This window comes from Phascolarctos cinereus, unplaced genomic scaffold, assembly GCF_003287225.1.
Source record: "Phascolarctos cinereus isolate Bilbo 61053 unplaced genomic scaffold, phaCin_HiC Scaffold_4;HRSCAF=312, whole genome shotgun sequence".
Taxonomy (NCBI): Eukaryota; Metazoa; Chordata; class Mammalia; order Diprotodontia; family Phascolarctidae; genus Phascolarctos; species Phascolarctos cinereus.
In genome coordinates, this window is record NW_027555847.1 from 146,736,641 (window position 1) to 146,752,009 (window position 15,369).

A 15,369-nucleotide genomic window follows, 5' to 3' on the forward strand; every position below is an offset into this window, starting at 1 on the left:
CCCTTCCAGGAACAAATGGAACACGTCTAATCCATCCACCATATAATAGTCCTTCAAATAGTAGAAGATAGCTGTATGTCTCCTGAGTCTTCTCTTTTTCAAGCTAAATATGCCCATTCCTTTAACTAATCTCCTTGTGGCATGGACTAAATGTTCTTCACCATCCTGATTACTCTACTTTGGATATTTATCAATGTCTTTCCTTAACTGTGGTGCCCAGAATTGAATGGGATATTCTAGATGTAGTCTGACTAAGGCATAATGCTGTGGAGCTACCCTCTTATTCCTGGAATATTCCTGCAATATTATGCCTTTCTTAATTTAGCCCAAGTTACTAAGTTCATTTTTTGGCTGCCTTAATACATTATTCTTCTATACGGAGCTTGTAGTACACTAAAACACTGAGCTCTTTTTCAGATAAACTGCTGTGTAAACCAGGCACCCTCATCTTGTACCTGTGAGGTCATTTTCTTGAACCCAAGGAAAAGGTTTTACATTTATCCCTATTTCAACTTCATGTGTATTAGATTTAACTCAATGGTCTTGTCTTTCAAAATGTTTTTAGATTCTGTTATTTCTTATTTTAGTTATCTTTCCATACTTTGTGTCATCTATAAATTAAGTATGCTACCTATGCAAATCATTGATAAAAATATTAAAGAGTACAGACTAAACACAATTCTCTGTGACACTGCACTGGAGACCTCCCCAATTGACATAGAAACATGAACTGCTACTTTTTGAATATTCTTTTCTTTAATTTTTTTTTTATCAACAACTTCAGCTCATTCAGAACTTTAGCATACTTGGCATTGTCTTATAGTAATATTCATTCATCTGTTTTACTTGTCCCTTGCTTCTGTTTTCTGTCTTATCTTTAGAGAGATGTAAGTTGATTGGTGAGTCCTCTGAACACATTTAAAATGGATACACTTGGGTGACTTTTTTAAAAAAAAAGTAATCATTCCTTAAGGGCAGTTGGGTGGTACAGTAGATAGAGCACTGAGCTTGGAATCAGGATAGCTCATCTTCGTGAATTCATATATGGTCTCAGAACATGTACTAGCTATGTCACCCTGAGCAAGTCACTTAATCCTGTTTGTCTCAGTTCCTCATCTGTAAAATGAGCTGGAGTAAGAAAGGGCAAATCACTCCAGTCTCTGCCAAGAAAACCCCAAATGAGGTCCTGAAAAGTTGGCCATGATTGAAATGACTCAGCAACAACAACAACAAAATCAGTGCTTAACTTGGAGATCTGCGTGGTTCTGTTTAGAACTACAGAACATTTTGGTGATAGTAGTACGTGAAAAATGTAGATCCATTATGAAGAAAATTCTCTTAAGCTCTTATTGACATTGGGTTTTTTTTGTACATTGTTTTTATATAGCCTCATAGCCTTTCAAGTTAATTTGAATAAAATAGCAAAGTAAAGTCCTTTTAATTTGAACTCCTCTAATACAGAATTTGTAAACAGTCAAGAGTTGGTTATTAAACTGTATGACTAAAAAGATATTTGATAATCAAATTAATAACAAGTTAGAAAGGAAAATAGTTTATTTGAGAAAGTAAACTTTTCAAGTATTTGAAATATCCATTTGGATTCAAATAATGAATTGCCATTGTCACCTAATTAAAGCTAATTTGGAAAGACCTCAACTTTGGCATCTTTTTATTAGCATATTTTAACATTTATTTTGCGTATCATGCTGAAGATCTTAATGTTCCTAAAGAAACAGAATAAGCTTTCTCATGAATATTGCAACCCATATTCGTTAATTGGATAGAAAACACAACAAGGTGAACTCTAAGATCATGTTAATTCTAAAGTTCTAGGAAATGACAATTTTTTAAAAATTAAGTTACAAATAGGCCCCTAATAACTGAATTTGTGATTTGTATTTGAAAATGGAATTTCTTTTAAACTATTTTGTCATTTAATTTTTATTAATTCAGATTAATCTCTTTTCCTATTTGTTTACATTCATTGTTTCCTTATCAAAATATTTCCACAGCATTTTTGTGTGTGTTTTTATAACTCTGTACAACTTCCTGTCTACTCAGGCTCGTGCATCTTCTTTTGGAACACCACAGATTTCACAAAGGCTGCTTCCTCTCTTGGAACTTCAGTCTCTTATTGAAGATGGTAAAGTATTTATTTAAACACTTTGTTAATTATTTATTAATTGTTTAAATTAATTAATTATTTAAAGAAGATTCTCTTAATAATGAATGTATTATCACAATAAAAATTCAGTGGATGTATTTGAAAGTAAGTTTCTCATAAGAATTGCACAGCATGAGAAAATGTGGGCTGCAGTCACCATCATTTCAGGGAATAACCACATTGTTTAGAATAAGGATATTTAGAAGATCTATCCAAAGTCCTAAAAACTTTTCTCTAGGTGTTAAAATTCTCGGGGTGCCTTTTAGTATATGGGCGGTATATTCCTTATTCTAACCATATTAAACAGCCTTCTTCCTTTTCTAGTAACATATTTCCTACATAATATCTTTTACACCACTTGTTACATAGAAGCTATCACGAATAATATACAGCAACTTATTTATATCCATCACATTATCTTTATTGCCCTATTAGTTAAGTATAATTTTCTTTTTCATAGATTATGAAATTTCATGATTTGCAGCTATATAACATAATTGGAAGAATATTTATTTTTTAAAATAAGAAATTATGTGTCAGGCAGCAGCTTGAATTCATTGGAAATACTGTGTCATTTCCCGTCCATCTTCCTCTTATTTTCTTATTTAATTCTTAGCTCAATTCATTACACATTTGCAGTGCTTGTCATATATGTGTTTATGCATGTATGCATCTATATGTTAGTGCCATTGAATTAATGCAGGTATATGCATATGCATTTGCAGTGCATGCTTATTTTATCTATATGGGTGTGAGTAGGCAGGTATGCAATATATATGTGTGTGTATGCTGGAGAGGATATGTGTGTATGTATGAGGCAGCTGGATGGGGAATGCCATTAAATTAGTCAAATATCTGTCATATGTTAAATATGTACCTAAGAAAGCGCACGCGTGTGTGTGTGTGTGTGTGTGTGTGTGTGTGTGTGTGTGTTATACACATGAGGACAGGGATTTTTGCAAATCAACAAACAACTCATTAAACACATCTTGTATTTTCTACATCACAGTATTATTAGGTCCCAACGTGTGGGTTAGGAACTCATGGGGTTTACAGAGTATTACAAGTTATACCATTCAAATATTTTCTCAATTTTGCATGTGCTTATTAAAGGTTAAACTACACTAAAACTTTTGGGACATCTATTTATACACACACACACACACACACACACACACACACACACACACACACACAAATTTAAAGGCAGTGACATTCTACTTTATTTCATAATCTGGACAGTAAGTAGTTTTCATTTATTTTTTTCCTGTGTGGATTATTGGGCTAATCTCAAGTAGTCAGGGACCTCAGTGAAAAGGTTCTTACAGTTAACATGTTATTTGTAAACAGGATTATCGGTAGGACCTCTGCCTTTTGGACTCTGAGAAGCATGTCCTCTGTGATACCACCCACAAATGCAACACTTCCATGTTTATGAACTGAAATTCCCTTATTTTATCAAAATTTATTCTCATTCTATTTCCTCATCTGTCTTGCAACCCCAAACTTTCTTCTTTGTCCATTCTGTGACCTTCATTCAATTGATATATCAGCTCTTTCCCAGGTCATCACCTCTGCACTCTCTGTGTAATTTTCTCTTCCTCATCTTGACCACCTGATGAACCATTTAAACTGCACTGTCTTCCCCATCTGCTGCCTGCACTTCAGCACACATGCTGCTGAATAAACCTGGAGAAAATCTCAAAATCATGCTGCCTGAGTCCACTGTGAATTTATGTTACATAACCTCAACTCGGTCCCCATTGCAACAAGGCAGTTCTTTTATGCCTTCTTAATAAATTCAATCGCTACTTATCACAGCAGCTATTCCAAACCTTTTCATCCTTCTTCAAATGTCTCATGGCTCCTCTTCCCTTCAACTTCTCAACTGAGAACTTTGCTTCATATTTTACTTTAAAAAAAAAAGAAAAGAAAATTGAGGCCATTTGCTGAGAGCTCCCTCTTCTCTTCTTCTCCTTCTTATCTCCCATCACCCAGATGCTTTCTGCTATTTTCTGCTCCTTCATAATTGTCTTATATAATGAGATAGCCCTTCTCCTTGCCAAGGGAAACCCTTCTTAAGGAAATACATTGCATATTTGTGCACACAAATACATGCACAAGCAGTCCCATTCTATTCCATTTTCTGCAACAGATTATTCTCTCCAACATCCTACTCTCATTCAGTGTCTCCTTTCTGCTGGCTGCTTCATTACTGCCTACAAACATTTCCTTGTTTGCCCTATCCCTTTGAAAAAACCTTCACTTGATCTATCCATTCCCCCCAGTTTTGCCTCATATCTCTTCTTGGTTCTGTGGATAAACTCCTTGAATGTGCTCCCATCTGTAGTAGGTGCCTCTACTTCTTTTCCTTTTACTTCTTAACTCTACATTCTGCCTTCCGACCTAATCATTTGACCATAACTACACTTTCCAAAGTTATTAACGATCTTTTAATTGCCAAAACTAATGGCCTCTGCTGCTTTTGATGCTAGATAATTTTTTTCTTCTAGGTTTTTTTGATACAACTGTCTCCTGATTTTCTTCCTGTCTGAATGCTTCTCATCTTCTTTGTTATTCTTTATTCAGGTTACACCTGCTGACCATGGGTGTCAAAGTGACCTTCTTAAAGTGCTCTCAAAATAATAAGTTCATTTTTTTCCACACATTGAGTGTAAGATGTCTACCAGACATGCAGGTTGAGATATAAAACAGGCAGTTGAAGATGTGTTTAGAAGTCAGCACAAAGGTTAAGATAAGTAAAATTGAGAATTGTCAACAGAAAATAACTGAAACCATAGGAGCTGATGCAATCACCAAGTGAAATGAACTTACCTTAAGCTTCCCCCTTCCCACTATCTCCCCTTCCTAACTTTCCTTATTATTTTGAGAGCACTGTTATCTTCTTGGGCCCACGATCTTAGGTATTATTCTCAACTCTTCATTCTTTCTTATCTCTCATATCCAATTTGTTGCCAAGTTCTATTGATTTTAACTTTGTACTATCTCTCACATTTATCACCTTTTATCCTCTGACATTGCCATCACCTTGATTCAGGCCATGATTACCTCATGCCTGGAATATTGCAGTACCTTCTACTTGGTCTCCCTGCCCCAAGTTTCTCTCCACCTCAGCCCTTTCTTAAAGTACAGTTCTGACCATGTTGCTTCCCTATTCAGAAAACTGTAGTGGCTCTCCATCACATTCAGGATCAAACAGAAATTCTTCTGTTTGCTATTCAAAGGCCTTTATGTTCTCATCACCCTATCCTCGCCACATGTGTAGGCGCGCGTGCGTGCAGACACTCACGCGCACACACACGCGCACACACACACACACACACACACACACACACACACACCCCTCCCAAATACTACTTCATTTATTTTGTGATTCAGTAACATTGACCTTGTTCTTGTTCCTCAAACAAGATGCTCCAACCCCCAAATTTGAACATTTGTACTGGCTGTCCCCCATGTCTCTCCCTTCTCATCTCTGTTTTCCTGATTTCCTTCAAATCCAAGCTAAAATCTCACCTTCTTCTACAGGAAGTCTTTTCTGATCCCACTTAATTCTAGTGCTTTTCCTCCATTGATTATTTCTAGTTTATTCTCTATGTATTTTGTTTGTACATAATTATTAACTTCTTGTCTCTTCTGTTGAATTATGTGAACTCTTTGAGAGCAGGGAGTCTTTTATCTTTCTTTGTATCACTACTGCTTAGGACAGTAAGTGCTTAATGAATGTTTATTGACTAACTGATATTGTAACATTTATTCTTTTCTGTTGCACTTCCATTTCTCTAACATGCTGTTTTCATCTTTGCTTATGGACATCTTTTTTAAAAGCATGTTAAAGAATCCTCAGAGAAAAAATCAGCATTATCTGAATATATTCCTTAACATTGAGATCTTTACTTCAGTCTGTGAGCCAGAGGCTAAGTTTGAGTAAACATCATTAGTACATATATGATCTTGGGTGCAATATACTTAACTTCATTTTATCCATAAAAGGAGGTTTTTGGAATAATGACTTCTAATATCTGTCCCAACTCTCTATAATACTTTAATCAAATGATACACTTTCAGGTTTACTTGAGTGTATCAAAAATGCCACTTACTTCTGAGCAACTGTACCGGTGGTATTGCTTTAAAGGCCAAATGACTTAGATGTGAGTGAACTTGTTAAGCTTCCTTGAGTGTATTTTGATATGCAACACATTCCTGAGTAGCTTTTTAACAGTGGATTGTGAGATAATATTTTGAAAAAGTTATATTGCTTAAATTGAGACTTTCATGTTGTTATTGTTTATATATGTTTTGTATTCATTCCAGAAGGTTATTTGTTGAGAAGGAATTTTAAGATCCTTTGAATACATAATTACTTTAACTCTTTAACTTATTCATTGTCCCAGCATTTAAAAATTTATTCACAGATTATAAATATTATTATAATGAAATCAGTTAAGTCTTTTTTATTAATGACACATTGTGATCTTTAGAATCAGAAGAGGAATTTTTTGATGCTCCTTGTAGTCCACTAGAAGAAACTCCTCCTCTGCCAATTACTGTTGGCAATGCTCGACAAAGAAAGGCTCAGAGACAAGAGCTTACAAACTTGATTGATTTAACAGTGAAATTTGAGATACCTGAGGTATGTATCATGGTAAAATTGAATAGATATTTAAGAAATTTAATTATAATAATTTTTATTTGTGTAACTATTTTAGTTCTGCCAGTGGAAACTGTTGTTTTCATCCAACTGCAGCTAAAATCTAAAATGAACCTCCAAGGCTTGATACTATATGAGTTGATTTATCTATCATTTTCTGCTTCTTCCCTTGGACCTTATCATTGGATCTTATCCATCATAGAGAATGAGATGGCAGACTTGGGGTGGGGGGAGGTCTGAATTTAAAAAGCTGTTTTCTGCTCTTACCTTCCCTTCCTCCAATATTTCCAACCCAATCTTTTTTTCATCTTCTAGTCTCTGGCTTAATTCCTGTGATGAGGGTCTGATTTTTTTGTTCTGAAAAATAGATAAATTTTAAAACATATTAGTCCGTATTGTAAAATTTTCCAACTGGGTCTACATAAAAAAGAGAAGAGTTGAGAAGAGAGCCTTGGAAAACCTTGTAATTGGTCTCCCTGTTTCAAATCTCCCTTACTACAATCTGTCCTCAACATTGCTGCCCATATGATTTTCCCTAAATAGAGACCATGTCATGGCCTTTCCCCCCCTTCAACTCTAATGGCTCTCTATGCCTTTGGTATAACATAGATCGTCTTCTCTTGGCCTATAAAGCCCTTAGCAACTTGCCCTCAACCTGTCTTTCTTGCCTTGTATATTGTTCCTGCCCAGTACAGTCCATCCAAATGTTCCTTCTCTGTATATTATATTTATTTGTGTACATTTAATATCACCCAAATAGAATGTAAACTCCTTGAAATTGGTATTTAAAATTCTTTTAGCACCTAGCACAGTGCCTGGTACATAGTAGGTACTTAATGAATGCTTATTTGTTAATTGCTCAAAAAGTCCTTAATAAGGTAGGTCACAGGTAAACTAACTGAAGACTAAGAAGCATCTCTGAAGGATTCTATTATCAGAATTTCCAATTTCTAGAATACTCTGGACAACCTCTTCCATCTCTCATTTCCTGGAGCCTTTATCCCTGACTCAGTCCCCATTCTTTTCATCCAGGTGTGTTACTATGCATTCTCTTTTGGAAACCTTGTCTGGTCTTGGAACCACTGCTGGTGGCTTGAAGTTATAAGGGCGAGTCCTTACTTCCACTGCCTGTCAGATGGAAACTATAGGACAGAGTCTTGTTCACATTTAAGGGGTGGGTTGAAATCTCTTCTTAAGAGTTGGACTTGGAAAAGTATTTAATCATAGACATATTCTTCCCTAAAACCTGGAAAGACTTATATGGTCTGATGCTGAGTGAAGTGAGTAGAACCAAGAGGACTTTGTTTTGTACACAATAACAGCCACGTTATCCGATGACTAATATTGTTAAACTGAACCGTTCTCAGCATTACAAGGATGTAAGACATCTCCACAGGGCTTGGGATGGAAAATGCTGTCCACGTCCAAAGAAAGAACTATGGAAGTCAAATTGCTATCACTTATTTTTACCTTCTGTTGAGTTTTGTTTCATCTTTCTGATGGTTCTTCGTATTGGTTTTAATTTTTACTTACAACTTCACTAATGTGAAAATACGTTTAATAGGAATGTAAATGTAAAGCCTATATCAGATTGTGCGCTGTCTTGGGGGGGGTGGGGGGGAAGAAGGAGGAGAAAAATTTTCAACTCAAAAGCATATGGAAGTGATTGTTGATAAATCAAAATAAATTAATGAAATTTAAAAAAAATATATTGTTCCCTGTGTTAGCTCCTGGAGGGCGGGGACTGCCTTTTGCCTTTCTTTGTATCCCCAGCACTTAGCATAGTGCCTGGTACATAGTAGCCATTTAATAAAAGTTTATTGACTTCATCTGTTAGTGAAGAATTTGGAAATTTGTGTTGTTTCTAACCATCATTATTAATGACACTGTTTCTGTGGGGGAATCCATGCCAAATTCCAAATAGTCAGCTTGTTTATGAACTTTTGGGACTTGTTAATAAATTGGATGCAGCAAGGGCCATAGATATCTGACATCTATAGAAGATGAAAATGAGCAGGTAATGAAGAGGGCTACAGAAGGCATAGCCCTTCAAGAATAATGTTAGGAAACTGAAATACTATGATAAATTTTGCTCCTAGAGAAGTGAACACACCTTTCTAGAAGTAGCTAAGTGGTAGGTTAGGTAGAGTGCTGGGTCTGGAATCTAAAAGACCCGAGTTCACATTTGGCCTGGACAAGTCGCTTAACCTTTGTATGCCTTAATTTCCTTAATTGTAAAATGGAGATAATAAAAGGGAGAGGGGAAATTAATTGGGTGAAGTGTTGCATAACTAGGCTATTTTTGCAATTTTCAGAAAAAATAAGAGAAGTGAGTCTTCGTGGAGCCCAGTGATCTTGATTTTGATTTCTGGGAAAATTATAGGATAAATTAGAAAAAGAAGTGATCATCACAAACAGTGAGTTTCAGGGATTCATTAAAAACAGGTTATGCCAGATTAACTTCATTTCCTTTTTAAAATAAATTTTATTGCTTTTTTTCATATCATTAGAATCTTTCCCAGTATCTTTTCTCTTCCCTTTTCCTAAAGAGCCATCCCATATCACAAATAATATTTTAATGAAAAAAAATAAAAAGGAATTGGAGACTAAAAATCTATAAAAGTGATGAATATATTGAAAAATAAGATAATATGTGCAGTATCCCATACCCACAGATGTCTCACTTTTTAAAAAATTAATATTTTTCCTTAATTACATATAAAACCAATTTTTAACATTTGTTTTTCAAAATTTTGAGTTCCAAATTCCCTGCTTTCCACCCCCATTAAGAAGACAAGCAATTTGATATAGATTGTACAAGTATAGTCATGCAAAACATTTCCATAGTAGTCATGTTGTGGAAGAAAATAGATTCCCGCCCACTCCCCTACCCCCCCCAAAAAAAAAGACTCAAGAAAAATAAAGTAGAAAAGTATACTTCAATCTGCATTCACACTCTATCAGTTCTTTCTCAGGAGATGGATAGTATTTTTCATCCTTTGGAATTGTCTTGGATCATTGTATTGCTGAGAATAACTGAGTCATTCATAGTTGATCATTGTACAGTATTACTGTTACTGTGTAATGTTCTTCTGGTTCTGCTTACTTCACTTTGCTTCAATTCACATAAGTCTTTCCAGGTTTGTCTGAGAGTATCCTTCTTATCATTTCTTATAGCTTGATAGTATTCTATCACAATCATATACCAGTATGTGTACAGCCATGTTCCAGTTGATGGGCATTCACTCAATTTCCACTTCTTCGCCACCTCTATAAATATTTTTTGTACGTATAGAGCCCTTTCCTTTTTGTTTTTTATCTCTTTGGAATACAGACTTAGTGGTATAACTGGAACTATGGGTATGCATGATTTTATAGTCCTTTGGACATATTTCTAAATTGCTCTCCAGAATGGTTGAATTAGTTCACAATTCCACCAACAGTGCATTAGTGTCCTAATTTTCTCCAGCATTTGTCATTTTCCTTTTCTGTCATATTAGCCAATCTGATAAGTATGGAGTGGTAGTTCAGAGTTGTTTTAATTTACAGTTCTCTAATCAGTAGTGATTTAGACCATTTTTCCATTTGATTGTAGATAACTTTAATTTCTTATGAAAACTTCCTGTTCATATTCTTTGACCATTTATCAATTAGTGAATGACTTGAATTCTTATAAATTTGACTTGGTTCTCTAGATATTTGAGAAATGAGGCCTTTATCAGAGAAACATGCTGTAAATTTTTTTTCATTTTATGATTATGGTATATTTCCCTCCATCCTATTTTTCCCCTTGTTTATCCTATTCTTTCTTTTTTCAGTCTGTCCATTGTCAAAAGTATTTTGCGTCTGACTACTGCTTTCCCCTAATCATCCCTCCCTTCATCAACCTCTCCCACCCTGGACCCCCCACCTCCACCCCGTCTTCTTCCCCTCCTACTTTCCTGTAGAATAAAATAGATTTCTGTACCCAACTGAGTGTGTATTATGTCCCTCTTTGGGCAAATTCTGATGACAATAAAATTCAAGCACTCTCTTCTACTTCTTTCATCTTCCCCTTCACTGTGAAAGCTTTTTCATGCCTTTTTTATATGAGATAATTTACTCCATTGCTACTTCTCACTTTTCCCTTCTGCCAGTGTATTCTTCTTTCTTAATTTTTTTTAAAGATAATTATCCTATCATATTCAACTCCCACCCATGCTCTCTGCCTTATCTATACTTCTTCTAACTGCCCTAATAATGAGAAAGTTCTTAGGAGTTACAAGTATCATTTTCCTCTGTAGGAAAGTAAATGGTTTAACCTTATTGAATCCCTTATGAATTCTCTTTCATGTTTACTTTTTTAGGCTTCTCTTGGGTCTTATGTTTGAAAGTCATATTTTCTGTTAAGCTCTGGTCTTTTCATTAGGGAATACTTGAAAGTCCTCTATTTCATTAAATGTCTATTTTTCCCTCTGAAGGATTATACTTAACTTTTGCTGGATAGGTGATTCTTGGTTGTAATCCCTGCTCCTTTGCCATCCAGAATATCATGTTCCAAGCCCTCTGATGTTTTAATGTAGAAGTTGCTAAATCTTGTGTTATTGTGACTGTGGCTTCACAATATTTAAATTATTTCTTTCTGGTTGCTTGTAATACTAATTTTGGCTTTCAGGTAGTCCAAATATTCTTAAATCATCTCTCCTTGATCTGTTTTCTAGATCATTTGTTTTTCCAGTGAGATAGTTGACATTTTCTTCTATTTTTCATTCATTTGATTTTATTTAATGTCTCATGGAGTCATTAACTTCCACTTGCCCAGTTCTATCTAATTTTTAAGGAATCATTTTCCTTCAGTGAGATTTTGTGCCTCCTTTTCCACTTGGCCAATTTTACTTTTTAAGGAGTTCTTTTCTTAGTGAATTTTTGCACGTCTTTTTCTACTTGGCCAATTCTGCTTTTTAAGGAGTTACTCTCCTCAGTGAATTTTTGTATTTCTTTTTCCATTTCTTCAGTTCTACTTTTTAAAATTTTTTTTCCCCCATTGGATGTTTGTACCTCTTTTATCATTTGGCCCTTTCTGTTTTTCAAGATCTTATTTTCTTCAGTATTTTTCTGTGCCTCCTTCACCAAGCCCTTGACTCTTTTTCCGTGATTTTCTTGCATCACTCTTATTTCTTTTCTCATTTTTTTCTTTACCTTTCTTATTTCATTTTCAAAATTCTTTTTGAGCTCTTCCAGAGTTTCTTTGGGAGCCTAACAAGAATTCACATTTTTCTTTTAGCCTTTGAATGTAGCAGTTTTGACTTTGTTGTTGTCTTCTGAGTTTGTGTTTTGATCTTCTGTGTCACTATAATGATTTTCTATGGTCCAGTTCTTTTTTGTTTTTTGCTCATTTTCCCAGTCTATCTCTTGACTTTTAATTCATGTTAAAATTGGGCTGTGCTCCCAGGGTGGAGGGGGCACTGTCCCAAGCTTCAGGTTTTTTTGTGCAGCTGTTTTTAGAGCTAGTTCTGGGAGTCTATAAGTTTTCAGTTCTTCCCAGATGGTATGATTTAAGGAGAGGTGTGTTTACTACTCTGTTGGACTGTGCTCTGGTCTGTGAGCTATCACATGCACTCCTTTCTGTCCTGGAACTGTGACCAGGGTTCTCACTCCCCTGGGGTTTACAAACTTTGATATGCTAGTGCTTGTGTTCCTCTTTGCCCTGGGACTAAAACCCCCCCAGGACTGTCATTCAGATTTGAGTATGGCAATGCAGCAAGTCCTGAACTCAGTGCCAGCAAAGGGATCCCAGTAATCTCCTTCGTTGTCTGACTTTCTTATTGTCTGTGGGCTGAGAGCACCAGGAGCCTCTGCTACTGTCACTGATTCAGTCACCCCAAAGGCCTCTGCTGGTTTGCTGGGGCAGGGCCTGTACTGGCTGCATTAGTACTGAACAAACTTCCACTCTCACCCTAATGTGACTGACATTTCCTATTGATCTTCTAAATTGTGTTGGGCTGGAAAATTGTTTCACCTTGTCCTTTTGTGGATTCTGCCACTTTTTTATTTTGAGGTATTATTTAAAGATATTTGGAGGGGAATTTGGGAGAGCTTAGGTAAGTCCTTGCTTTTTCTCTGCCGCCTTGGCTCCACCCACAAACCTCTCACTTTTGTAGAGGAGTGAGATGGGGGTATCTTCTCATGTTTGTTGTTTGGTGCTATACTTTTGTTTGTAATTTTGAAACATTCAGTTTTAATTATGTTGTGGTTCTTTCCACTTGCATTGTTATGGTCATTGGGTATTTTCTTGGCTCTGCTTATTTCGCTCTGAATCAGGTTATATAAATCTTTCTGTATTTCTCTATAGTCATATTTGTTGTCTCTGACACACAGTAATACTGTGTTATATTTATGTACTACAATTTATTTTTCCATTCATCATTTGATGAGCATATACTTCCAGTTCTTTGCAGTTATAAAAAGTTCTGCTAACAATATTTTGGTATGTATAAGGGCTTTCTTCTTATCAATGACTTCCTTATAAGCCTAGTAGTGTGGAATCTCTGAGTCAAAGGGTATGACTTTTTTTTCTGTTTGGCTAGGCATTGGGGTTAAGTGACTTGCCCGAGGTCACATAGCTAGTAAGTGTTATGTGTCAGAGGCCGGATTTGAATTCAGGACCTCCTGAATCCAGGGCTGGTGCTTTATCCACCGCACCACCTATTTGCACCTGTATGACATTTTTGGCACTTTGCATCATTCCAAATTTCTTTCCAAAATGATTGTGTAATAGCTCTGTTAATAATGCACTCATGTGACTGTCTTCTCAAAACTCCACCAGTACTGGCAATTCTCATCTTTTATTTTCTTTGCCAGTTAATTTACTGAGCACGAAATGAAACTTCTGAGTTATGTCAATTTGCATTTCTCTTATTATGAGTGATTTGGAGCATTCTTTCATATAGTTGTTAATAGTTTGCAACTCTTCTGAGAACTGTTTGTTCACAACCTTTGACCACTTATCTATAAACTTTATATATATGTGTATATATACATATATATATATGTATATACATATACATACACACACACATACACACACACACACACACACACACACACACATAAATTCACATATGCATTCTGGTTTTCTATATGTTTTGCATACTAAACGGTTATCTGAAGAATCTACACCCAAAAAACTTGTTAATGAAAATCTGTGTCCAAATTCTTGTATGTGTTTGGATAAATAGTTCATAGGGCTTATTCATGTGTAAATATAATTTGTTTAGACATTATAGAAGGATTGTATGTTATCCCCATATTTAAAAAGGTGGAAGAGAATAGAATGGATTATGCTTGAGATATTGCAACAACCTCTAGCTTTTTCTTGAATTTAAAACATATTTGTTAAACATCAATATTCTGGTCTCGGTATGTATCTTGAAAACATAAAATTGTACAATAACTAAAGAATCAAAATTATGAGTTACCAATCAATTAATCACCCAACATTTCTTTAGCACTTACTATGTGCCAGCCACTATGCTAAGTTCTGGGGTTACAAAGAAAAGCAAAAACAGTTTCTGGTCTCAGAGAACCCGTGTTCTAATGGGGGAGATGATTAACAACTATGTCCAGCTAAGATATCTACAGGGTAAATTGGAGGTAATCTCAGAGGGAGGACCTATAACATTGATAAAACACTAAAAAAGTCTCCTTGGAGAATATAAGATTTTTGATTAGACTTGAAGGAAGCTGGGGAAGTCATGAGATAGAGATGAGGAGGGAGAGAATTCCAAGGAATTGGGCGTAACCCTATGCAAAGGCACTGAAACAGAAGATGGAATATCATATTCAGAGACTAGCAGGTAGATAGATCATAGAGGCTATGGAGGGGAGAAAAATGTAAGAAGACTGGAAAGATAGGAAGGGTTGCACCTTGTAAAGAGTTTTAAATGCTAAATAAGAGATTTTACATTTGATTATGGGTGTAATAGGGAGCCATTGAATTTGAATAGGAAGGTGAAATGGCCAGAACTGTACTTTAGGAGCATCACTTTAGCAGCTGAGTAGAGGATAAACTGCAGTGATGGAGAGACTTGAAGCAGAGAAATCCACCGGTGTGCTAATGAAAGAATCCACTAGGGTAAGATGCTGAGAGCCAGCACCAGGGTGACTGCTGTGTCAGAGAAGAGAAGGGGATGTGTCTAAGAGATGTGACAATGCTTGGCAACAGATTAGATTTAGGGATTGAATTAAAGTGAGCAGTTGACAATGACACCTAGATTGTAACCCTGGGTGAACTTATGAAAAGGAGAGGATTTGGAGAGCATAATGATGAGTTCCTTTTTTGACATATTGATTTAAGATGTCTAGGGGATAGATAACCAATTTGAAATATCTAGTAGGTAGTTGGAGATGTGAGACTAAATGTCAGGAGAGCATAACTTAGATAAATACTAGACTAAATAAATAGATCTGGGAATCATCATGTAGGAAGGAGAGAAAAAGGACCAAGATAGAGCCTTGGGGGATACTCATAGTTAGCGGGCACAACCTAGATAAA

The 15,369-nt window shown here is 35.7% G+C and overlaps 1 protein-coding gene across 4 annotated transcripts in view; it reads left to right on the forward strand.

Annotated features, from left to right (window-relative positions):
* VPS13A (vacuolar protein sorting 13 homolog A) overlaps nt 1-15,369 on the forward strand; it is a 269,159-nt gene that overhangs the window by 70,820 nt on the left and 182,970 nt on the right. For all 4 annotated transcript variants that reach the window (XR_013485955.1, XM_078152664.1, XM_020995599.2 and 1 more), the window contains exons 24-25: nt 2,062-2,143; nt 6,667-6,818. Coding sequence is in view for 3 of the 4 variants with exons in the window: in XM_078152664.1 (XP_078008790.1) it covers nt 2,062-2,143; nt 6,667-6,818 (234 nt within the window). In the remaining variant the exon portion in view is untranslated. The remainder of the gene's footprint in view (nt 1-2,061; nt 2,144-6,666; nt 6,819-15,369) is intronic.